Source organism: Carassius gibelio, chromosome A3 (assembly GCF_023724105.1).
Source record: "Carassius gibelio isolate Cgi1373 ecotype wild population from Czech Republic chromosome A3, carGib1.2-hapl.c, whole genome shotgun sequence".
NCBI lineage: Eukaryota > Metazoa > Chordata > Actinopteri > Cypriniformes > Cyprinidae > Carassius > Carassius gibelio.
The window spans coordinates 13490995-13518880 of record NC_068373.1 but is presented as its reverse complement, the minus strand read 5'-3'; the positions used below and the strand labels follow the sequence as shown (position 1 = coordinate 13518880).

At 36.0% G+C, this 27886-nt stretch overlaps 1 protein-coding gene across 2 annotated transcripts; it reads left to right on the top strand.

Moving 5' to 3' along the window:
• The first annotated feature begins 62 nt into the window (after positions 1-62).
• Positions 63-27886, top strand: LOC127947871 (gap junction gamma-1 protein-like). 2 transcript variants are annotated; one of them, XM_052544696.1, is made up of 2 exons: positions 63-206; positions 24091-27886. In XM_052544696.1, the coding sequence occupies exon 2, from the start codon at positions 24145-24147 to the stop codon at positions 25585-25587; it is 1443 nt and encodes a 480-aa protein (XP_052400656.1). In that variant the 5' UTR covers positions 63-206; positions 24091-24144; the 3' UTR covers positions 25588-27886. The 2 variants fall into 2 exon arrangements, with proteins under 2 accessions (XP_052400656.1, XP_052400657.1); XM_052544697.1 differs by lacking the exon at positions 63-206 and adding an exon at positions 18446-18884.

Sequence of the window (27886 nt, the reverse complement as noted above, 5' to 3'; positions counted from 1 at the left end):
CACTCGCAGTACGTGGTAAAACAGCGTTTGTTACCGAGCAATATGTTCACGCTTTGAGGTCTCGTGAAGTCTTCAACGGTCACAAGACGGAGACGGAGGCGAGTACGACAACGGAGGACTTGGGCAGCGATTAAAATCTAGGACCTTCCGTCATTTGACCGGGCATATCCTTCTCCTTAAAATAATCATCACAGACTCGCAGAGCGGTAAGAGTCATATTTGTGTTTTACTAACAAGATATTTTGGGCGCGTGCGCGTGAATGGCAGAACTGGAGCGCGTTACCATATTTTGGCGAGATTATGATGAGTATCACTCAATAATATAATTGATACTTGTTCCGTTGTGAACCAAAGCGAAGACTTCTCTAGATACTGGAGGTGTTTCTTGCTCTTTACTTTGTGTAGCATTCATGTAGCTACTGATCACTAAACTTTAAGTAGTTCAACTGATCTACTGTGTAGCCAAGTTAATAAGACAATTATATTTTATTCCTAATACTTTCTTTCTTTCTTTCTATTTCTTATTTCTATAATGCATAATCCTAAAAACAGCTGAAAAAAGTTTTGATTGAAAACAGAAGATACTTGTTAAAGTCACCTTTAACAAAGAAGAGATCTCCAGGAAAATTCCTCCCTCACTATTGTCAGATTTTACCCTGGCATCAATTAATGTCCATAAAAGTATATTTGTTTTAGAAAGGATTGCTCTTGCTATCATAGAATGGCAATTCAATGTATTTTTTTATTTTCCATTGCTTTCATAGTGTTCGTGTTCAGCTGGTTTTATCCAGTGTTTGGTCTGGGTCTGTCTGTTTAATGTCTGCTAAGCGGACACCATGTTTTCCAGTTGAATGTACGCTGTACTGTACTGCTGTTCGGCTCACTGCTCCACAGCAACAACCCTTGCAGGTATTTGTCACAGTTATGCACCAAAACATTTGATTAAAGCAATTAGCTGATATTAGAGCATAAAGTATTTCATTAGCTTAGGTGAGGTGGTGCGTAAAGGCACAAAATACCTCTTGGGTGTTTTTACTACCATTTTCTAGCATTGGATTAATATTTGCTGTACTGTAATATTTTTAAATAATGGTTAATAGGATGTAATGCAGCTATCAGTCAATTAAAAAAATTCATATCAGGCAGATAGACAGTAAAGAAAATTACAACCCATTCAAATGTTCCCAGAACAGTCCAGGTATTTTTACTTGTTGTCTATAAGCTGGAGAGTGGAGAGCTTACAATGTAAGCTGTAGATCATCTTATTTGAAAATGCAGTAATCTTAAAGATAAAAGAATCATGAAACGCTTCACAAGTTGATTTGCCCAGTGATAGATAGATAGCTCTGATGGGCTTACAAACTTGAATAATTTCATGATTGTCAAGATTTTTTATGGTTTTTTTTTTGTGTATGCAAATTTATATATATATATATATATATATATATATATATATATATATATATATATAATAATATTAGATATATAAAATTTTTGTTAGAGATATAAATATATATTTGTTATTATTATTTTTTAGCATGCTTTAAAAATTTATATTTTATTTTCAAATATCTTTTGTTGTATATCCTTAAAAAGTCTTAAAATGCCTTAAAAGTTTTCCTAATAAAACGCCTTAAAAAGTCTTTATCTATCTAGATTTTGTTTAAACCTTAAATCCGACTTAATGAAAACGCATGAAAAAATGCATGTTTAAAACTGATGATATAAACATCAAAAACATATTCAAATAATAAAAAAATAATATTTATTATTGTGTGAAAAAATGTCCTTTAAAAAAGGTAAAAAAAGGAAAAAAGAAGAAGACGCACCTGTTTATTAATTTTTTGGAGGTGGGGGGGGGTTATGATTAACATTAAATATTATTTAAGATTATAATTTAAAGAATTTGCCTTACTAGTATGAATGAGTAATTATATAAATATAAAATTATAAAAATAATTAAATGTAAATAAATATTATATAGGATATGCATACAGACACAATGGCATGTCAAGACACCCACTTTCTCACACACACACACACACACACACTATTTTCCGTTCTATATTTTCTGTTCAACTGTTTCATCTCAAGTCTATCAGGCAGACCTGTGTGTGATACAACAATGTTTCTATGTGACAAATTACATGCATACACACAGTAGACATTTGGAAATATACTAAAGAAAGGGTTGGAAATTGCTCTTCACCGGGGTGAAAGAGCGATGAGGAGTACATTCTTTCTGGCATGTAATTACACACACTCTCATGCACTCTAAAGTTCAGGAGCCTGATCTAAGGAACCTGGCCTGTGTACAGCTTTCTAATGTGTTCATACACACACATACACGCATAAAGAGACAAACCAGACTGCTTCGTTACGGCTGGTCAAGGCCAGTTTTTACCACCCATCGAGGCAGCATCAGAGGAAGTTCTGAAGCCTCTCAGTAAGTTTGTCAATCGGTTATCCATATGGAGATTCAAATGAATGGTGGCAAACAGTGAACAGTAGATTTTTTACATTTGGCAACCACAGTCTAAGCAAAACTTCACCCATACTCGCACTATAAAGAGAGTCTAATTATGTGAGTTTTTGTGTGTGTACTCGTGTGTTTTCCACAAAGGAGTGCTGTCCTAATCATCACAATGATTCATATCATAACAACTTTATCATTCTGTGTGATACACACACATACACACACCATAGAAGCAACATGTTTTTATTTGTGTGTGTGTGTAGTTATAGATCCTCAGTGACATTCCCAGTGGGAAGGAGTCTCATGTGATTCTTTTCTTCCACACATCCCAGTGCCGAAGTGAACCTTTGCCGTCCAAACAAACACACACACATGTGAGTGTGCATTCTCAGCTTCTGTGGCTGAGTGAGTAAATCTGCAGTCAATATTAATGTTTTGTGACAGCAAGGGATGACTGCAAAGACAGTGCACACGGAGACAACAGAGGCCACATAAAACACACACAAACAAGCCATCCTGATTTACAGCTTTCCCTCCCATGACCTGCCTTAAATCATCTTTGTCAAAACTTTCTCTTTCTCATGCACAAGTCTCTGATGACACACAACCTGTGTCAAAGACCAGATGGGCTCTGTTGACAGAGGACAACAGGGTAAGAAATACTAAGGAAATATATTAGGTTGCAGACTCCATCTGTAGTGTCTGCAGTGTTGTGCAATGTTTAGTACTATGGCAAAAAATAAAATAAAAAATGTATATATATATATGGTGATGGGTTTATTTCTAATAATAAATATTTAATAGTTTTTTAAATAATAAATAGTAAATAATAAATGTCAATATAAAACGAATGAACTTGTAAGTTTAAAATGATAAATGCTAATCTTAAATTTGACATTTAAACTGATAAATATGTTTCTTTCTTTATGTTGAGGCCAGTGGAAAAATTGATAAATCTGAATTACTGGTCTTACTGGGCCAGTAGAAAGATCCTTATTCTTATGCTCAGACAAATACGTAAAATAGAAAATAAATGTCTTTTTGTTGGGTTGTCTTTGCTGGCTGAAACCCAAAAAAAGGCCAACATGACCAATGTAGTGAGATTCATGAGTAAATGACTCCCTTGTTTTGGTCCTTTTGTTGAATCAGTCAAAAAGTCTCAGACAGTCATTGATTTGAATCAGATATTGAAGTATTGTATTGTTTAGTGTGTACTTCACTTGGGCTGTCTCTTCTAGCTAAACACTTCTTTTGACAAAAGAGGTAGTTTTGCTTTTCATTTACAGCAAGAGTAAATCAACAACAAAGTACAAGTCAGAAAAACAAGTGATTCCATGTGATCTGTTTCTCCTTTCCGTTCACCTCTAACTCTGATCCTGCTATAAGCAGTGACAGACCCCCTGGTCACATCATCAACATGAAACATGAGTCCCTCAACACAGATCAGAAAGTATTAGACTGAATGTGTTTGTGTGTGTGAGAGAGAGAGATATATGTCCTTGTTTCCTGTCTTTTCCTCAAGTCATGTTTAGAGGGGGTATCATTCACCCATGGCTGGGTTTCCATGGCCACAAGGATTTAGCCAATCAGAGCGCAGGGCCACCATGTGCTCCAGACGAGGAAAAAGCCCGCCGGCGACACATATGCTAGCGTGCTAACGCTAACCCAGCAACTTTAGCTCTTCCTCCCTGGCCTTCTCTTTCATTTCGATTCACTCTTAAATTAAATCTCTCTTTGGTTTTAAATAGCTCAATGTATATATAATGTTTCCCCTCGTGTTGTCACTTCTTTTTCTTCTTGGTTTCTTCCTAAGGCAAGACATGAATAATAAGGGGAAAGGAAAGATGAACAGAAGTAGAGAAAACAAGACAAGTGCCACTCAGTAAAACAACTTTTAACTCAGCCTTTTAAAATAAAAAATTAGGTGAGTTTCTCCTACTCACAAACATTGTTTATTTATATTGTCCGACGGAGTGTTTATACTGTAAGATATAAGGTAAGGTAAAGAGGAATGAGTGAAAAAGAAAAAAAAATATTTTTCCAGTGGATTTATTGCAACATAGAGGGCAATTCCTGTATATATTTTTCTTCAGACCAACAACTGAATTTTCCTATGTTTTAATGCGCTCTAAAATGTAATGGAAATGCATCGTTTGCCTTCGGGAATGATTGTGTCCGTGGAAATGGAATTCTATTGTTTGAGTCTAATCTAGTTTTTATTCAGACATGGTTTTCATTTACTGTGGAGTCATCTGCAGAGATGGGATTCGTCAGTGGAGGAACACATATCTGCTGCGCTCACAGACACAGATTCTCACACATACCTTGATCAAAGGCTTAAAGCTCAGGTTTTGGAGAAAGCCCCTCTTTGGCAAGTCATCGTTTCCATGGAGACTAAAATATTTCTCCTTTACTCATTCTAAGCTGTTTCTCCTTTATTCACTGCAAAAATTATTTTCTTACTCAGTATTTTTGTCTTGTTTTCAGTACAAATATCTAAATGAAGTATCATATCTTAAATGTATTTTGAATGACAATACATTAATTTGAGATGTGAAACACAAGCTAGGACAAAAAAATTCCCAGTTCCAATTAAAACAAGTTATGCCATATGAAGTCTCACCTCACTGGCACACATTATTTCTTGAAAACATATTTTTTATTTATTTATTGTTTTCAGAAAACATTAGGTAAATTTGCTTTTCAAGTAAATATGTAAAATATTTTTTATTTACTTTAAAAAAAAATTTTTTTTAATAGACTGAAACTGTATTTTCTTTAAAACATATTCCAGTACGCTTTGTTTATTTACAACCTTTAACAATTTTTTTATATGGTTTTATATATATATATATATATATATATATATATATATATATTCATACGGAAAAAAAAATACAAAATACTGAGATAGAAAATTATTTTTGCAGTGTTCTTGGAAGAGGAAGACCCAACAGGTCAAAATAACAATGTTTTTATTCATTTAACAAAGCATAAAAAATGGATTTATGCAATCTGAATATCAAACAAAAGTGACAGATACTTAAGCATAAGAAGCTTTAGTGCAAGAATCATCTTTAAGACACAAATATGGAGGTTGAGAGGAAGGTACAGCAGAGCACAAGCAAAAGTGTTAGTATGTCGCACAACAAGCAGATGCTGCACTAATCTGCCTCGGCTCTGGATTAGCTTAAACAGTCAAGGTGTAAAATGGCACACTTGCAGTTAATGCATAATTCATGTTATTAAGAGTTAAATCTGTGGAGTCTACAGATTTGGGATTTTATGTGCTCCATATCATTTACCTCATAAAAGTGTACTCAGACCTGACCTGTAGGTGCTATTTTATGCAGTAAGTACAAAGTTGGAAAGTATCTGTAAATATTCCTCTTCTACTTCAGCAGCTCTCAGTTAGTGTTCATGGCTTTGTGTTGAGGGGCTTTCCTGCAGTGCCTACTAGAAGATGATGTCACCAATAATGGTGCGGTGTGTTTAAGAGCAGTGACTACAGACTGAAGTCAACGCAACAGCTATGTGTAGCTCTACTGTTTACATCTGTGTGAAAGATGTTTTAGGGCCAAGATGTGTATATATTAGTGTTGACATGCAAGAACAAATATATCCGACAATATGTTTGGAATATGAACGTTTTTGGCCACATTTATGCACAAGGTCCAACGGAGAATTGTTTTGTTTTGTTTTTCTGGGGGGCAGAATAAATTGTCAAACATAGTGCAGTCTTGCTGAATTTGCCTCCAAAGCAAAGCCGTGTTTGTGGACCCTCACTAAATCTTTACTCCATCATGACTTGTGAACACAACCCTATTTATAGCTTTAGTGCCACCTCCTGCATAGCACATAATGTAATCATTGCTCAAAAACATAGGTTTTATACTCAGCTAGCTAGGTACATTAGAGGTACATTTGAGATTCATGTAATTTTAAGTGTAAATTAAATCTGTTTCGGCTGACCACTTGTGATCTGATCAAGTGACACTGTTAAAAGCAGGTATAGAAAGCAAAAAAGACTGGAATGAAGAAATGAAAAGATTTTCAAAGTTAATTCACTCCCCGTGTGTTGATTAATTATGTGTACTATGTGTGAGTACACAGCATTTTTTCCCGCATCGCAATTCAGTGCCAGTGCTGCTCCATGACAAAGGAAAAAATATATAACCTACTTTGTATTGTATGTTTGCAGTCAAGTTGAATGTGAAGTTATAGCTCAAGGAAAATAATACAAGGAGGATAAAAACACGTATTTATTGGCTACAATCAAAAATACTGTGTTCAGACACGGTCTCATTCTTAAACAAATGACTCTTTTTAGCCACTTCTTTTAGTGAATCTTAAAAGATCCTTAAGTTATTGGTTTGAAATCCGTCTAATGATTTACATATTGAATTTGTTCAAAGGTTTTAGGTCAGTAATGTTTTTTAAAAGTTACTTATGCTCACCAAGGCTGATTGATGAAAGATTGTGAAATATAATGACAATTTAAAATAACTGTTTTTATTGCAATATATTTTTAAAAGTAAATTATTCCTGTGATGGTAAAGCTGAATTGTCAGCATCATTACTCCAGTCTTCAGGGTCACATGATCCTTCAGAAATCATTATAGTGTGCTGATTTGCTATTCAGGAAACATGTATTATTATTATCAGTGTTCAAAACAGTTGTGCTGTGTGTGTGTGTATACATGTCTTTACTGTCAATTTAATGCATCCATGCTGATTTTTTTTATTGATGCCAAAATTTTGAACAGTAGTAAATAAGCATGTGCACTTAAATATACACATTAACATATTTGTTGTATTTTAAGAAATATCATTAAAAATAAGCGTTACCACACTGCTGTTCATGCATGTTTTTATTGCCAAAATATATAGAAATATAACACACTTATAATGATTTTATAGCATGTTGATTGACTGCAGAAACATTTTATTTTCACTGTTCTGTCTCATCAGCCCTGTTGTTGAAAAATGTATGGGCTTCTCAGGTCAGTAGCCATTGTACAGTGCAGTTCATACATTTCCTCATCTACACTCTTAATTTAAAAGCTCAATTCATTTTTACAGATCATTTCAGCAATGTCTATTTACATCATTCTGTGTGCATAATACAAAGGCATGATGTTGCAATCAGTAAAAAAAATAATGATCTCATCTCATCATTTAGAGAGAGAGCCTTCAGCTGTTGGGGTTTAATCCTGCGATCTCTGAACACAGATACTTGGGCAGTTTTGTAAGCAATTTAAACTAAATCTGTAATTTGGAGATGATGGATCCTAAACATAATGTCAAATGCTTGCATGTGTATTATTACAAGATGATTATGTTTATTAATTGTCATATTTACCAAATTAATACTTTCAGACATTGTGGGCTTTCCAAATTCGAGCCACCCACTTGTGTACCAGTGTGTGTATTTAAGTGTGTTTGTGTAACCGGTAATGATTATCACTTTGATTCTCATCAGTCTAACAGCAGTCTAATAAAGACAAAAGCTCCGGTAATGACAGCAATCAATACCATAATCTCTGTAAGTGTTTGTGTGTGTGTTGTTCTTGATGTTGCACAACCCTTTGCATCATGAGCCATTTTCTCCAATACAATTTGTGTCTATGTATGTTTTGTACATGCATGTATCAGAGTTAATATTAGATCATACCCACAAATAACTGTTGTTCCTCCTGGCTGATAAGACTGTAGTTTCAGAAAGGCAGAATGGAGGTCAGGGTGGAGCAGCAGATGATGGATATCTAAAGTGAGATAAAATGATAAAAAAGATTTAAAAAATGATATTCTGTTGCTTCTAGCTCTATTTTACAAGCAAGTATAGCTGACATCAGTCACAGCACAACCACGGACTTTATCGTATGTGTATTTGATTTCATTAGTGCAGATTCATGTTTGAGAGCTGGTTATGTAGTCTTAATGGACCAAGTTTCGGTCATTATAATATTACTTGCGTTGTCTGACAACAGAAACATTAAAATATAGTAATAAAAACAGTTTTATTGAGAATAAATCAAATGGCTAAATTAAATTGAAGTATGTGAGCATAGGGAGACAATACAATACGATGCACTACGTATAAATATGCTAATTAGCGAATGACGTCATCCAGTTCATGTTCTCATGATTTATTTTTTATGAATTAAAAACCCCTCAGTTTTTTTTCACAAATCGCACCCTGAATATACATACTAATAATCAACTAAGAGACCCTAAAATAAAGTGTTAAAGTGAATTCTTTCAAAACCATTCAAATATATTTCAGACCCCAAACTTTTGAACAATAGTGTATATAAACCTGCTAATGACCAGTTCATTATGTTGGGTTTCACAGTGTAATTCATGGAGGTATCATTTTGAGTGGCTTTTGTCTGAACTTTTGTTTTGCTGCAATCTCTTTTTTTATGTTTTATTTCATTCATCAATTCATATTTTTTGCTGAATGTACACCTTCTTGAGATGCTCTTACACTAGTCATTCACTGTATCATCAATAGATGCTTGCCATGAAACAATAGGAAACTGGAACATGGAAAAAGTGGGAGAAGGGCTCATAATCGCAGTTGTGGGCAAATTGTAGTGTTTATAATTTGATAGATACACAGTCCAGTTAAGAAGCTACCAGTCCAGCAAACATTCTTTACATAACCCCCGAAAATCCAGTTTGATAGAAAAGATGGTAAAGGTGGGAGGAATTGGATGGATGAAGTTAACAGTAACACACAGGCACAGAAGAATAAGGGAAGAGAGACAGAGCTGAGAGAAAGAAGGGATTGGGGGAAGGGCTGCTATGAGATTAATCCCATTCACCCCTTTACATTGACACATACATACATAAACAGTCTGTGATCATTTCTCAACAGTTTTCTATTTTAAGATAAAGCATTTATATGTGTATGATGTGTTTGAGGATTGTATATGTAAAATACTTGCCTTTTCTGTGTACTGTGCAGGAATGTGAGCAGTTTATGTTGTGTATGTAAATAGCTGTGTTTTCAGAGCAGTCTGTCTCTCTTCCCTCAAGTCATTTACAGTTTCTGCATGGTTTGATGAATATGCTCCAGTGTTTGTGTGTGTTTATATAGATACATGAAAGAGCTAGAGCGAGGTTTGGTTTGAACTCTGTTTTATATATACACTGATATCTTTGCCCATGCTCTGTCCGCGCTGTGCTTAAAAATGACATCTCCGCAGGCCACTTGTTTTTTTCATCAGTGTACATTACCATTCATAGAAATGCTGGGCAACATTATTATTGCATTCATTTATAAAAATGTGCTGGCATTCTCCTCTTGCCTCTGGATTGCCTCTGTCAACTCACTGCTGTCTTACAAATGGACTCAGAAGCTGCACGACAGAGCTTCAAAAAACTGCCTGATGCAGGGTGTGTGTGTGTTTTCTGTTAAATAATGTGAATTATGTCATTAAAGTCTTCTGCCTGAAATAGCTCAGCTGTAAAGAGCACACTGCCTTAACTGGGTTTTCCAAACACACACATGTAACCACACTTCCAAGTGTAATGTTGTGTGAAGCTAGTTATTTTGAACCACAAGTGCCCCGCTGCTTTTGAAGCATTTATTTGTAATTGTTGTCTTTTAAACATCTTTACTGTCACTTTTTACTGTAAATCATACTTGCTGAATAAAATTATTTCTTTTTAAACTAAACATTAGGGTACACTGAATTAAAACTGACAAAATAGAAATAGGAAAATTTTGGAAGAATATAGGAACTATGTCATATTTACATTTCAGGGGGATAACATCAGGGATTATGAAAGAAAAAAAAACAATAAAAAATTATGGCTGTCACTGATGAGTAATCAAGTAATCGGCTGATTAGGGTATTCTGATGATTAATGGAGTCATCAGATCCTTTTTTGTGGTAATAAAAATTTAATTATTTAAAATGATATAAAATGACATATAAAGTACATATATAATAGTAATGAGGCAATGATAATTGGCTCAAATAAAATATCAGAAGAATCAGAATCAGAATCAGAAAGAGCTTTATTGCCAAGTATGCTTACGCATACAAGGAATTTGTTTTAGTGACATAAGCTTCCAGTACACAGAGACACCAACACACAGACAAAAAAAAAATAAATTGTTACAAATTGCCAAATAAATAAGTGTATAAACAATTGCAAGTAATCATATGGTTTTATTTAACAAAATTGTAAAAATACACAATGTAATAAGACAATACAATCATAACTTATGTACATTATGTATTATATCAAATGCCTGCAGAGGATGCCAATGGCAAACGATTACCTAATCCTTGTTTAATATTGACTAAACAACATTTCATTAAAATGTCCACCTAATCTTTCATATTTGTCTACTTCTTTATGATAGAAATGCAAAGCCACTGTAATTTTTTGAACAAGAACATGTGAACATCAAATAATGCAAAGACATGATGAACAGTTAGCATATTTAGAAAGATGATACATTCTCCTGTTGGCATACGTTTAAAAACGATTTATCATATAAATCTGATAGAATGGTGCACATTTTTGCCAAATGAACATTATAAGCAACTCGGACTCAAATAATATTTTTGTAAAGATTAGTATTGGTTAATGTAAGAGAATATAAATGTTCATTTTTGTTACTTTTGTGAAATAAATATTAACCGTTCTTGGTTTATTGAAGTGAACACTTCCAGCTTCCCCCAAAGCTTCAGCAGGACATGCCAGTCTGTCTGTTTAATTAACAGTGTCTCTTAGGGGATTCTGCATATTAGACATACAGCAGCGGGACGCAAAACACGCCAGACATGTGTAAACGCTTGTGTGTATGTGTGTGTATGACTTTGCAAAACTCCTGTAGGGGATCGCTAATCACTTTACCCCAACATTAGGGAAAACCGAGCAGATGTTCACACACAAAAAGTTATTGAATTATCCTTAATGAGAGCTTCCACTGCAACACCTCTCATCTCTTATTTGCAGCCCTCACTTAATTTGGTGTTCCTGGTCAAATATGACCTCAGTTTTTGAGTGAAAAAGGCTTATAATTTCACTCATTTAGATCAATAAGTCCAATGATCAATTAGTTCCAGTATTTGGTAATAATAAAGCATAACTATAACATATTTTTACATTACAATATTTGTAGGCTGGTCAAAAACCCTGGATATAAACAGATATATGAAAAAAGTCAGAATTATGAGATAAAATGACACAATTTTTTTATTCTGCTGCAGGAACAAGCTTCTAAAGATGAGTCACCAAATTTATAGGAATATTTCCTATAAGTTGGACTCTAAATGTGGACCACACAGCTTCAAGCATCAAAGAAAGTGTATCCTCTTCGACACTCGTTCTTTTCTTCATATTTTTTCTCTTAATTTTGTGCATTGTACCCTCCCGGCAGTCCTCTTTATCTCACCTTTCCAGCACTCTACCCCTCCCATTCACACTTGTGCTCAGTATATCTCTCCTTTCATTCTCTCACTCTTTCTCACTTTATCACCTTTATAATTCCATCTCCTATGTGTATTTTTTGCCTAAAAGCCTCTGTAATCAAAGCTGTCAGGGTGTCAGTATGAAAAACGGTCTTCCTTGAGGAAAAATGCATTTAGCTGACTCAAGCATTGCAATTTATATGGTATTTTCATGATGTAATCAACAGCTATGTTTGCCCTGAAGGTTTTTTGATTAATCTTCTAGCTTCAGTGTGGAGGTGCCTGCTACAGTCAACATGTACCTAATATCTCACATCATTTCATAGTGTTTAAATGTAAAGAACTTCTTTTAAAGTCATCAATAAATGTTGAGGTGACATCTTTGACTTTCTAACCATCATTTTTTGGATGAATTTCTAAAAGTTTGAAACTGACTCTGGTGTATGACAGAAATTATTGTTTGCACGCATCTGTGTGTTAGAAAGAAAGTAAGAAAAGGGAGAAAGAGTGTGTGTGTGTGTGTGTTTACTCCTGGGTATAAAGACCTCAATATACTAGGGCAAAATCGATGAATGGAAGGGTTGATGTGATTTGCAAAGCTAATTTTGAGGTTTTGGGCCTGAATATCTCAGTGTTTTTGAATACATCTTTGGGACAATTTTGAATTGAATGCACAATACAGTCGTTTTGGGCAGAAGTTGTCTTGGGTGGGACACTTAAAGGGATAGTTCAACCAAAAATGAAAATTTGCTGTTCATTTAATTGCACTCAGGTCATCCGAAAATCATTTTTACTGTTCTACTGAAGAAAAAAGTTGCATGACCTGACAAGATTTTTTTTGTTGAGTGAACGATCCCTTGAAGGTTAATCGTTTATCATTACATTTAAAACCTTATGATAATAACAAACTAGTATGAGATGCAAACAGATCATATATATATAAAAAGGCAAGCAATTACAAAGTGTTTTATTTTACCTTATTTACCTTATTATAAAGACTAACATAGCATTATTATATGTTTTCGGTGGTATGTAAAGAAGCATTTAATTAGTTTGATAAACAAACTGGTTGTAAGCACAGAAAAAAAATGCCTCTTGCATACATAAAAGAGAAAGTCTGTAATGTTTTTTCTGCATGTACATTAATGTTTTAAATTAATAATTAAATTAATATTTGATGATTGAATACGCTGATGGTCTATAATTAGGCAGTAAATATTTAACATACTGCCCTTTAATTTAGCTGTAAGATGCTTTATATGATTAACTGCTGTGTGTTGTGGGTTTTATCAGGGATCAGAGACATAATAGGTATTGCATGGTAATGAGCTCTAGCAGTAACCTCCAGCTGTTTTTGACATCCCTTTAATAAGCACACCGTTCAAGCAAGCAACCACAACAAATGCTGGTAAATATTTGTATTGTAAACTCAGGTGAGTTTTATATTGAAGATAACATAATGTTAAGATTTACAATGAATACATTTGTTTAGCTTCTGTAGGAAGAATATAAGGCTTTCCCTCAGATTCATTTCAATTCATGATATAATTGCAAAATAGATGACTCATTTATCTCATATCATAACAGGGAACATTATAATCTTTTGAACATTTTAAACCTCCCAATTTGTTCTTCACAGCACTGTCTGCCTTCTTAACACTAATTAAATATCTGCCCTCCCACCACTAATTAAAAGTGTTAGGTACACAGGCGGGTGCTGGGATGCCTGGGGAGGTAGAAGTATGACAACCTTTCCCTCTTTCTCTTAGTTATGTATTTAGCAGGGTTTATGTTTGAGTAACTGCATACTCATGACACTTACAAATGCCTCAAGCTGTGCTCCAACACATTATGTTTCCAGTCCAGTACACCTCCCTATACATACATGATCTTGCAAAGTGTTTCCCCCGATAAGCATGCATTGTATATTCAAGAGTAATCTAAACCTGATTCAGCCATTGCTGTCGTCATCTGTCAAAATAACATATGTGCTAAAGGTTCACCTTTAATTAAGGCTTTTACATTGTGTTCAAGTGTTTATTAGGATGTACAGTTAAATTTACAGCTGACTCAAACTGATGCATATCAAATACATAATCTCTAGGCAACTGGACTCAAATGTAGTACCTCGGAGTACCTTACATGCAGTGTGAAGAAATATTAGTTCGTTAATATGTAAGTTATGAACTGACATTCTCCTTGGCTGTGTCTGAAATAATCCCCTATAATCTTAAATAGGGTACTATTCAAGGGGACAGACATTTGTAGTGCTGTCCAAAACCATAGAGAACATTATCGAGTGCACTCATTTATCTCATAATGCACCATAATAACGAGTGTACAACCGATGTGCACTGAGCAGCTTGAGAGTACCCATAATGCATGGTGAAGGTCGTGCCGAATTAATTCCTGCATATCACCTAAACACGGTGCCTGCATGATCATGAAGGTACAGAGTAATATTATAAAGGTATACATTTCATTTTAATTTATTATTAAATAGTTTGATTAAGATTTTTACATGCTAGTTTCATTGAAAGAGTTTGTAATAAATCTTTTATTACTGCTTTTGCTGCCAGTTTGCAAAGTTTTAAAGGAATATTAAACAGCAAGCACAAACTATGCAAAAATAGCAGCCGGTCTGGTGCACTCAGTGTCTGAATTCAATAATTTTCATTCACTTCTACTGTATATTAGTGGACAAATGTCGGGAGTAGTGAATGAGGGTATGGGGTGATTTTGAACACAGCAGCTATTGGCTGATTGTTTAATAACAGCCGATAATCAGGACATATCCTGTCAACCAATGGTGGAAAAATGGACTGCAACTCTTGTCTCTTGTGTATAGGAAGTTAACGTGATAACACATTAGGCAACCCCTATCCAGCACTGTAAAGAGCTTTGTCACTTCTGATAGTTCAAGTTTAAGCTCTCAAATTATATGCATTTTATCACAACATTTGAACCATAAATGCAGTTTTAACACTCTTAGATGTTGTGTGACAGATTTGATAAAGTTAATAAACATGCATGAACATGGAGAGATATATGGTATAACTAACTGAAATCTTTCATGTCTCATGAAATCACTCAAGTCAATGTTTCAACCACAGCATAATGTCAATAAAACAGCTTGTGAACAATGTCACTTAAAGATGCATTTACCTCAGGAAAGTTGTATAGTTCTCACAGTTCGCTATAAAACCTTATTTACTTTACTGAGGGCAGCTTATTTACTGTTAATTATATATATATATATATATACGTTTGAATAAATCTGCCATGAAGACAAGTTTTTATAAAAACGACATTATGAGCAATAGAATTGTTTTTATTTGAGTGTGAAAATAAATAGCAGTTGAATAATAGTTTGGGCTCTGTTGTTAATTTTAACCTGTAATATCATAATAATGTACCAAATGAGAGGGTTCCCTGTATAGTTCACAGCATTAGTTGGGAGAGATTGGAGATTGGAGAGATTTAGTTTGGTTCCAAAACATGATAAATGGCATTAAAACAATTTTAAATAAATTTCTGGTCAGTATGAAAAGTACATTTTAAATTTTATGCAAAATGCAATATTCGCAGAATTATTAGGTCATGTCTTCTCCCTTTTTTTTCCAAACTGTGACAAGCGCCAGTGCCTTTTTTGCAGAATGCGATATATCCGCTCAACCAATCACAGCGCACCATTCCACACACTCTAGACAGTAACAACCAATCACAGCACACCATTCCACACACTCTTTGAGTATGCTCTGCATCTTAGTTTTACTTTGTACTATTCTGCTTTGTACTATTTAATCAACAAACAAGGGCATCTCATCAGTAAAGTTGGTTCTGTGATTAATAGTACCGGTAAATCTCCATCAAGTGCAAACATACATTTTATATATATATATATATATAGATAGATAGATAGATAGATAGATAGATAGATAGATAGATAGATATATTTTGCTCTGTTTCGTTGTAGAAAATAGTTTGAAACAAAGGCTGCGCATCTTCATTCAAACACAGCTGTATTTTGTTTATGAATTAATGTGATTTTAATGATTATAGTGAGTCAATGATTCATGATTACTCATTTAGTCACTTGCATAAGTCCTGAATGAATCAGCCGTTCGAAAGAATCAAATAAATGAATTATTCAGTGATAAAATCAGTGTCTTGCCTCCACCTGGCAGTTTTAGTTTCATTTTTTTTTTCATCTTTTAACATCTTTTCATTTATTTGAATAATTTAATATTTCTATATTCAAATTTTTTTATTTAAAACATTCATCTGAACTTGAATTTATGGATTTAATTGCACTCATGCCACCTCTGTGCCACATTAAATGTCTGAAAATACACTTACAAGCCACTTTGTTCTTCTGTGCCACCTCTGTACAAATTAATTTTGTTTATACTGATTTAATTTAATTGGTTACTTATTCTTCTTATTCTACTTTTTCTTATTCTGTCGTTTAAATTAGAATTTTTGAAAAGCTTATATACACACACACACACACACACACACACACACACACACACACACACACACACACACACACACACACATATATATATATATATATATATATATATATATATATATATATATATATATATATTAGTGGTGGGCCATTATCGATGTTAACGTGAGACTCTTATTGGGCGATAAAAAAAATATCGCCGTTAATCTATTCTCAAAGTTGGGTTGGGAGCTGGGTCTAGAGTACGCGAGCTATGATGTCTTTCACCTTGATATTTTAGCGCGGATGTATACCCAGCCAAATCCATAGGGGGAGTCTTTAAACCTGTGTGTATGCCAACTGTGAAATTACCACACCAAACGTGACGTGCTAATATGGATGCAGCTAAAATGCCGCCGGGTTTGCTTCAGGGATTTTTTTTTTAAAGAAGCTTCCCAATGGAAACCTCAACAAGACGCACGCATGTTTCAACCATAATCCATCTGCAGTGCATATGCAGTCCGTGTGCATTTTCTATGTAGTGTAGAAGCAGCACGGCTCGATGTGCTTTCACACAGGACGCGTTTGCAGTCCGCTACTCAGTACGTAAACGATCTCTGCACTGCTGCAGACGCAACGCTCCTGGAACGCACTGACGGACCGCAAACGTGTGAATGCTGGAATCCGTTAACATGAGTGCGTAAAAAAAATATGAAACGCATATGCACTGCAGACGGATTATGTGTGAAACAGACGTAAATTTGTTTGCTCCTTGTGCAATTCGTTTACAGCAGTTTGTGATGCATTTTGGAAGCAGGAGATGAGCCCCTGGTCTAATGCACCACCTGGCTTGAGAAATACTTTTAGTCATTATTTTATTTGGGGAACACACATATTCTGAATGCCTTCGGCAGAATTCGGATGAGCCATTTTAATCTAGATTAATCTATATTAATTCCAAGATTACATTGAGATTAATCTAGATTTAAAAAATTATATTCCAACCACTAATATATATATAATTATTATTATTTTTTTTACAGAAAAGATGACGTTTATTTAGAAAAATGTAATTGTAAGTCACTTTAATGACTCAAATATCACCTTGTAATGAGAAGGCTATTGTTTTTATCCAATTTTTAATTATTGATTAGAGGGTGCTCCTAAATTTTTGACTTTGCTCCTACATTTTTTAAGTTAGGAGCACACTGTAAGTGCTCCTAAAAAGAAAAGCGTAGAGACCTGCTGTCTGTCTGTGCAATTCTACACTGTGCAAGAATTGTTTTAATTGAACTTAAACTTTGAATTTACCAACTGAATTTTCGTTTTCAAGTTTTTTTTGCATCTGTTTATTTTAGGAGCTTCAGAATTAAAGAGATCATTCACCCAGAGTTACAAGCACTCAGACCAAGGGATTATATGATAGAGAAAAACCTAAGATCGTTATTGTGCAGGATGAAATGAAGATACCTCAGGCCATTATCAGATTTTGTCATGAATTAATTCATCACATTTCATATAGACTTAACAGAGAAATTTTTCACATCGATTCCAAAGCCATAATCTACAGCAAACAACTGATTTTCATAACAAATCATTATTACTGGGAAAATGTTTTCATTGCACGTTCCAGCGCAAGAACGCCTCTCTCTCTCTCTCTCTCTCCAAACTAATGTAGTCACATTAAATGATTGTTTCCTTATCGCACTTGGGGAATGTGTGTCGAATTTTAATGAGATTTTTCCCTCTGTCTGTGGAAGTAGCTGTAAAATCCTGTGACTGTAATCTCATCTCACTCTTTACTGTGAGAGAAACACATAAAGAAAGAGTGGGGGGAGATAAGAACGAGGGAGAAAACGGTCTGGATAAGAATGTGAGCGCTGGAGATCGCTGGAAGCTCTAATTTAAGCCATGACCAAAGATGGGCAGATGAATACAAGAGCAAGCATTAAGAAGTTCCCTTCCTTCCAGCAGTGTGCTGTGAAAGTGCGAGAGAGAGAGGGGCTTTAGAGAGGAAGTAGGCGATAAGGTTATAGGAGAGATATTGTTTACTCACTTATCTGTGACAAGTGTGCATGTCTTTGTGTGTGTGTGTGTGGAGGAGGGAGGTTGTGGAAATCTGGTTTCTTGTTACAGGCTGAACATCAACCCTGATTTTGCCTTTCCTCTCTTGTTCTCCCCTCATCATTGTCTGTTCCCCTGCCGTCAGGGATATTAACCCACACAGCCTCCCACATCAAAACCATAACACTCCCCTCCTCAAACCACAACCCCCTCTGACCCAGTTTTTGGGGTAAAGGGCTATTGTGCGCTTTTCTGAGAGTCTCCCCCTTGCGCATTCTTCATGGAGACACACGCTTTGTGTGCGCATACAGTATGTGTGTGTATGTCTCTGGTGTTGCTGTAAGGTCAGTGGTCTCTGATCTCCAGGGCTGCTCTTTAAAAGAGAAGAAAGGAGGAGGAAACAGAAATGAGAAGAGGAAAAGCAGGCAGGGAAAGACAATGTTGAGTATGTGTGAGTACAACTTTCATGGCATGTGCTTGTGTGACTTAACAGGCAAATACCTCAGTGCTGTTTGACCTGAATTGACATCAAGTCTTTCTGTGAACTGGATGGGACTGGGTGTCTCAGTAGACATGGGATTTGTTGTATTATGTGACACTGTTCGCTGTGAACCAGTGAATCCCAGGCAGGGGATTCATTTTGCTTTTCCAAACCTATAGAACAGTATTGTTAAAATTAGGGTTTTAATAATATAAGGGCTGTCAAAGGATTATTTTTTGTTTGTTTGCTTATTTATTTATTTATTTATGAGTGAACTATATGTAATAATACTAATGAAATGCTAAATGATATCCATTATATTATGAGGTAAAATTAACAGGTTTTATTATTTTTATTTTTTATTTTGGTTTAATGTTTAGCATAGTTTTTGCTGTGATATCCACTATATTATGAGGCAGAAGGAATACTTTTCTGGTTTAATGTTTGGGCTTCATCAAACCAGTATCAAACCTATAAAACAAATATTAAAAACCTTTTAAGATTGGGTAACATTGGGGCTGTAAAAGGATTTGTTTGTTTGTGAACTAATCCTATAAAAATATTAATGAAAATACTAAATGATATTCACTATATTATGCGATGAAAGTAGGGCTGCAAAAATAGATTATGAGTTATACATATTCTAACAAATATATAAAATAAGGTACTCACTTCAGCTTTTAAAATGTATATTAAGATTATATAATTAAAATGATTATACAATTATTTTTTACAATACAAAGAAATATATTATATTTCTTAAATGTATAAATATATATTAAATATATAATAATCTCTCTTAAAATACCTTATTGGGTTACAATAATTAAATAATTCCTGAGCTAAATAAAGCTTTAATCTCTGCAAACCAAACTATCACTTTAATGTAATCATTTTTTTTAATACTGTAAGCGGCTTGATTTATGGCAATTTATTGTATAAAGCGGTATATAAATAAACATGATGTGACTGGAGTGCTTATTGAAGATCTGGTTCAAATATTAACATCACTGTAATCAGATGCTTTCTTAACTGCTGTTTTCTCACCGTTGTAATTTTTTTATTGTGTTTATTTCGAGGAAAGCACACAGCATGTATTTATTCAGCAAGACACCGCTCAGCAGTTTCTGGTTTGGATCTTACGTTAGGTCAGTGGTTCCTAATCAAACAAAACTCATTAGTAACAACTCCAAGACCTCAAATGTGTGTCAGATAAGAGAGACATCAAAAACATACAGTTTTGGGGGTTAAGCTAAAAAAAGGTTGGAACACACTGCGGTAATTTTAGCAAATGAAATGGCAGACAGAGAGAGAGAGGAGTGTGGATGCATGGATGAAGGGTGTAGATTGGCTTTGACATGGTCACAGGGGCATTTTGCTGAATCTGTACACTGTCTGTTCCTGCCAGGGGGCAGGGCATGAGAACTGTGTGTGGAAGCTAGAGGCCCACATGAGTAACAGGGGACTCAGGATTTAATCAGTGAACGGGATCAACAATTATTGCTGGAATACCTGAATGTATTCAGGATGAAATGTTTTGTTTTGTGTTGCATGAGCTTGTTCTCTGTTTAAGGGGAAAAATGTATCACTGCATGGATCCCTTTTGAGCAAGAATTTTCAGCAGCCATGGTGTTCAGTCATGTGACTGGCTCGAAGACCTGGCAGGCAAAACATCCATAGAATTGCAGCACAAGCCTGTCAATTTTCTATCTGTTCCAATCCAAAAATATTTAGATCAACTCTCAAAAGAATATGTGAACAAAATGCCATTAGCAATCCATATAAAGCACCTGCTGCAATATTTCAATCACTAAAAACAGCGGTCCATTCTAAAACGTTGTGAAAACACTTAAAGAGCATTTTAAACAGTGGTATTAAACGATCAAATTCAGTAACCTACAAACCTTATTAATGGTGCATGTTAATACAGGCAAACAGATGAGCTCGGAATATGAATGCAATTGTTAGGGGTTTCCTTTATAATGGTTTTCTATGGGAGAATATTAAAGGGGGGGGGGGGTGAAATGCTCGTTTTCACTCAATATCCTGTTAATCATGAGTACCTATAGAGTAGTACTGCATCCTTCATAACTCCAAAAAGTCTTAAGTTTTATTATATTCATAAGAGAAAGATAGTCTCTACCGATTTTTCCCGGGAAAACACGACCGGCTGGAGGCGTGGATAGCTAAGTTAACAACACAGAGATATTTGAAGCAGTTTTACTCACCGCCTGCGGTTCCAACACACGATCATGACCCTTTTTTGTTGGGACTTAATTATCCTTAAGAAATAAACGATATGCAAATTCGGTGTCAAACTGGGCCTTGTTTTTAAAACAAGCATCTTTGAAATGCAGGGAACAAACACAAACACTTGCACAACTCCGTTGATGCTCTGTAAAAATAAACTCCATCCACTGGTCCCTTAATGCTGTTTCTCTTTTGGTAATCTGTGCAGGGTTATCTTGCCCTGGCAACCAAAAACACACTCCTTTTGTGACATTTCGCGACGCTCTTGCTCTGATCACTGAATGCCTCTGCTCTCAGTGCTGTGCTATACGGGAGCGTGCACTCTTCCGGCAGACGTGCCCTAGGACCCATATAAGGTAATTCCGCTCCATCTAACGTCACACAGAGCCATACTCGAAAAAAACTTTCCGAAACTTGTGACAAACCGGAAGGAGTATTTTTGGAACAGAAATACTTCTTCAAACGTACAACTTGATTTTTTAAACTTTTTCCATGTTTAGCATGGGAATCCAACTCTTTAACAGTGTAAAAAAAAGCATTTCACCCCCCCCCCCCCCCCCTTTAAATAAATAATTAATTTTAAACTTTGCGCATTGCGTTTATATTTTGGGTTCGTCTACTTGCCTATACAAAGTATGCATCATCAATAAGCTGTGTACTGAATTTGGCCTTAAAATATCACTGTCTTACTACATTAATATGAAATCATCATAAAAAAGAGCTGGCAGTCAGAGAACAGCCTTGTTTTGCCCTACCTGTGGCGTTTCTATAAGCGTGTGACATAATTTATGCTGTAATAATAAGTTGTGCTGCATATTATTAAAACCATAAAATATTTTGTTTGGAATAGAAGTGTTTTGTAAAAATGAAAATGTATTTGCTTACAATTTTGATCAATTTAATGCATCCTTGTTAAATTAAAGAAAAAAACGTTTGGACCCCAAAAGTCTGAAATGAAATCTTATGGGTTTGGGTTAAAAAGTCTTCTGTGATGTTGTTAATTGTTTTGTTTTTACATTAAATAACTCTTTTAAATAACTAGCTCTCATTAAGTAATGTTATGAATTCATAAGCATAACAGATTGTTGTTTTTTTTTACTTGGCATGAAACCAAAAGGGTTGTCCTGCCCCAGAGAGTCCTTTGACATATCATAAAAATGACACAGTACTAATGCTGAGGCACAATTTATTTTGTTCGTGCATGTCAAATACACACACAGGAACATTTTTACATTATTTTATGGTTGTAATTTGACTCCCTGTGGCCAAAGCCTGTCTGTAAGTGAGTGTTCAACAGTCACATATACAAAACAAAGTCCTTTATTCCCTTTGGGAGTGATTGCTTTTTCAACCTTGAGAGAGAGAGAGCATGATAGAGAAAGAGAGATAAATGAGTGATGGTGAGATGATTGGGGCATAACAGCGACAGCAGTCATTCAAGGAAAGATGCTCCAGAGCGACCAGTGGATCCTAATCATTTTCTGTATGTCTTTTGTATTTTCAGTATGTGTGTATACTTCATTAGTGTGCCTACATATGAGTCACGGTCTAAGTCTAATGTTCCTCACTCCTGGTTCCTCTACCAGCATAATGAGACACAGATTAAAGGTGAAGGGCTAATACACATGAGCGCATGCCCACTACTGAGAAACTCTAATAGGCAGGAGCAACAGGAAAGCCCTGGACCCTCTGGTCCTGTTGAGCTGGATAACAGTGACCTTTGAGAAGACAGAAAGAAATTAGTCTATTCTGTTCTCTCAAACATGCGTACTATATACTTGTGCACATATTATAAGATATTATCTGAAATATTATGATATTATACAGTATGTCTTCCTTGTCTTTGCTAAGATGTGGCCTAATATGGTCATAATAATCACAGCTTGCTTTATTGGAAGAAGAAATACAAAGCATTCATTAAAAAAAAAAAGCAAACCAGGAACAAGCAGGGACAAACCAGAGAGGTCACACACACACTCACCCGCTCACTACAGCTGTTCTCCCTCAGGGAAGATTTGTGTGGTTCAGGCTCACTGCTCAAGATAACTTTGTCTGCGTATGTGTGTGTGTGAAAGAGAGAGTTCCATTCATTGAGTCTATTAACACTAGGTTGACCTTTTATCGAGCAATTTTTCTAGTAGTAGTTTTTCTAGCAGTTTTTTTCTAATTTTGGATATAAAATTATTGGATCTTTAATTTTCTTTATTTCCTTCATTAGTTTATCTTGTCATCTAATGTTCACAAAGTTATTTTTTAAAAACACTTTAATTTTATACACTTAAATTTAATCATGATCTTCAGCGAATCTCAAATTGAAAACCTATATTTTGTACTGTATACTTTAATGTTGTGAGGCCTGAAATGTAGCATTTAAAACAGTTGATTTTAGTTTTTAATATTTTATTTAGAAAAGTAGTAATTGTAATATTGCCCAATTATTGGTTTTCATCCATGAAATAAAAATAATTATCGGCACATCCCTACAGTGTTCAAAGAAGCATTTTACCTTTTTTTATTCTTTCAAGTATTCTTTGATTCATATTTCTAATCAAGGATATACAGATATCTACTACAAAAATGACAGAGTTTAATATCCAGAACTATGTTTCAATAACATGTCAAATCATCACTGAAAGGTTAATGAAAAATCAGTAATTGATAATGGTTGTATCATACATTTTCCTTCATAGCTTAATAGCTAAAAGATCTGGCTCATTTGACTGGATGTTTTCATTGAAAGATGGGACTTTCATTCCTGTGTCTTCCATATTGAGACATATTTATGAAAAGTCACACTTTTTTTAATTAAGTGTCAATGCACATCAAAAACCACACTGAAAATATTATAATTATGCTTCACATACTTTATGTAATTGTTTTAAGGTATGACATTTTAATTTGATAAACTCTCTGTGTTTGTCCACAGAGTCTGTGAGCTGTGCAGTGTGGGAGGCTGTCTGCCCCGTTGTCGTCAGACGTCATGAGCTGGAGCTTCCTGACACGTCTGCTGGAGGAGATCCAGCACCACTCCACGTCGGTGGGGAAACTCTGGCTCACTGCGCTAGTTGTCTTCCGCATCGTACTCACTGCGGTGGGCGGCGAATCCATATACTATGATGAGCAGAGTAAGTTTGTCTGCAACTCGGGCCAGCCAGGATGTGAGAACGTCTGCTACGATGCCTTCGCGCCGCTCTCACACGTGCGATTCTGGGTTTTTCAGATCATTCTGTCCGCCATGCCCTCTTTGCTCTATATGGGCTACGCGGCCAATAAGATCTCCCACAACGAGGAACTGCGGGGCGGCACGGGGGCCGGGGCTCCAGCCGCAAGTGAATCAGCAGGGGACGGATACACTCAGCGCAGACCGAGAAAGATGTACTTTGGTGCACAGCAGCACCGGCCAGGACATGAGGATGGGGAGGAGGAACGCGAGGACGACCCCATGATCTACGAAGTGCCTGAGATAGACAACACGCGTCGTGGGTTGGTGCCACCGCGACCCAAACCCAAAGTGCGCCATGATGGGCGCCGGCGAATACGAGACGATGGTCTGATGCGAGTGTATGTGCTACAGCTGCTGACCCGCTCCGCACTGGAGGCAGGCTTTCTGGCGGGACAGTACCTGTTGTATGGCTTTCGCGTGGAACCAATCTTTGTGTGCTCTGATAAACCCTGCCCACACCGTGTGGACTGCTTCATCTCACGCCCCACCGAAAAGACCATCTTCCTCCGAATCATGTACGGTGTCAGCTGCCTTTGCCTGCTGCTAAACCTGTGGGAAATGATTCACCTCGGAGTGGGAACTCTCCGTGACGCACTACACAAACGAAACGAATCAACCACTGATGATGAGTACCAGCTCGGCTTGCTTGCGGCAGGGGGTGTGTCTGTCGGAGTCGGTGGGCCTTCACTCAGTGAGGGGGAACCAGGAGGCGGAGTTGTGGGCTGCGGACGAGAAGCAGACTACGTTGGTTATCCCTTCTCCTGGAACACCCCTTCTGCGCCACCAGGTTACAACATTGTGGTGAAGCCTGAGACGATGCCATACACAGACCTGAACAATGCCAAGATGGCGTGCAAGCAGAACCGTGCCAACATTGCACAGGAGGAGCAGCAGCAGTACGGCTCCAACGAGGACAACTTCCCATCTGCAGGTGAGGCGAGACCGCCTCCCATCAACAAAGATGTGATACAGTTAGAGGCAGCGATTCAAGCCTATACCTTGCAGCACCATGCTAGCAATAACCACGACGAGATAAACACCAATGACATAGACGAGAAGCCTCAGAGCAACATCACCAAAGCACCACAGAAGGAGCGAAAGCAACGGTCCAAGCATGGAAAATCTGGGAGCGCTGGGAGCAGCAGCGGCAGCAGCAGCAGCAGCAAGTCAGGAGAAGGCAAACCATCTGTCTGGATCTGACATTTGCACACACACTTGACCTTACACTGAGTGTTGCCCACTATCATCCAATTCTGCAAGTTTTTTTAGACACAAAATGTCCTGTGTATCCCACGGATTACAAAGACATCGACATAAACGATTAGAAAAATGCTGTATATCTTTTTGAAGTGTTTTCAGTGCCTTAAACAAACTCCAAGAATGAGATGGATTTTTTCTTACTATTTCTTGATCTTCCTAAAATAATCTTGTGCACTCAAGATTATGTTGAGCTCTAAGAACATTCCCTCATAATCCAGAAATACCCATCCGTTTTCAAAGTTGAGAAAGTCTTCCTATCGGATTCGTTCGGGAGAGTGATGACACTACAATCCGATTCCAAACCAGCTGTCTTCCTTTTTCCAGTGTTAAACAATAACTTTTGCATCACAATGCCAAGCTATAACAATGCAATGATACACCAATGCAATGGTGCTATTAACTGTGGTCTTCCAGACCCAACAAACATTGCGTGAAATAATCTGTAAATCTACATTTACAAACACATCCAGTGCAATTTATTTTCATAGCTATGGGTGTTTGAGGAAGCAGTATTTCTAGACACCAAGACTTGGGATATGCTGTTGATGGATCCACTTCCTACTCTGTTATTGTACTATCCCCTACTGGTGAATAAAGCATTTGCAGTCTAGTTTTATCAGCCATATAAATATGTACAGGGTCCCAACCGTCCTAGAAATAACATGGATTTTTTAAAGTGTTATTTCCAGACCTGAAAAAATTGGAAATTAATATGAATAATTAAATAAAAAAGGAAAGTAAATTAAAAGTAAATTAATTTCAGTGCTCAGTTTTCTGCTTATTTCTTTAGATATATTTTTTTTAAATCTTATTTCTTTAGATAAAAATTACTCTTTTTGAGTTCAGCCATTATGAAATTATAAAAAAAACTTTATCCAGTAATTAAATTATGAATTAATAAGTTAAGGAGAATATCATGGAAATCCATGTGCTCCTAAAGTGTGGGAATCCTGTACTTTAGAAACATGAAATGAATTGTCTTTCAGACTGAATTGTCAGAAAGTCACTGTGTATTGTTTCTACTGCTTTAGTGAACATGTATTTATGGGAACATCCTGTGGTTCTAACAGACTTGATATAGCAAGTAGCAGGTCTAATTTGGTTCAAATGGAGGTTGAGTTTTTAACAGTGACACTCTTCAGATCATTCAACAGAAATATCTAAGTTACACACACATACACACTGTGTGAAGAGTCTTCCATTCTCTCTCACTGCCACTTTCCAACTTGTGAGTCGTTTGCCTTTATGTAGGATGTTTCGATTTGTGACATTTGCCATGGGAGACCAATTACTGTTTGTCACAAAGACATCCAGCTACTATGCAGTCATGCAGACTGAGGAGAACACGCCATAAAACACTGCTGTGTGTGCCTGCGTGTGTGCGCTTGCGTGTAGCTGAAGACGAGGCAGCAGGAGTGATTGCATGAGTGCATGTGACCAATATTTGATTAATGAATTTAAAAAAAGAAAAAACCCTTTATATATCATCATTTCAGCAGCATTTTTTGATGCAGAAGATTGTGGCATTAGATTTGTGGTTTCTAATCGAGACTTGACTTGTTTGTATTTTTAAACATCAATTTTGGTTTCTTTTTTTATTCGCTTTTTAAAGACATGGAATTCTATTCAACAGTGCCCATATGATTTATTACGAAATAAGTTTTGTAGGATTTTGTATAATTTTGTTGCCTTTAATAGAAGCAAAACAAACTATGTGATGTAGTCAACCAGAGAAAATGCACTTCCCTTTTTTTTCATAGTCATAATCGAATCCGATTTTGCATGGGAGGGAATGTTTTAGGGGAATTTCCAAGGCGCTCTTTTCAATGGAAAGCTCTTAAAAAAGAAAAAGAAACTGATATATAGTAAGCTACTTAACTTCAGAGTTTGACACATCGCTTTGAAAGCAAGTCTTTCTCAGCAGGCCACAGTGAAGTCTGATGGCACTCTTACTGACGAGCGTTTGTGAATGTTGAAGCATGCATTTCTATTTATTGCCCTTTCCTGATTATCAGGCCACATTAAACCCTAATGTGTTTAATATGACCTTTGTTTGTCCTGACTGGTATGTGTTTCTATAACTGTTTTTTTGTTTGAAAATGAGGGAGAAAAAATGCTTTTAATGTGCCAAGCTGGATTGTCCAGTGATGTACAGTTATTTCCAGTTTTGGAGAACCCTCTCTTTGAATTTTGAAATGCATGTTCAGAGCTATTTTTTTAATAAAAAGAAAAAATGGGA

Coding starts and splice junctions, on each gene's coding strand:
- LOC127947871 (XM_052544696.1), top strand. CDS start 24,145: ATGAGCTGGAGCTTCCTGACACGTCTGCTGGAGGAGATCCAGCACCAC.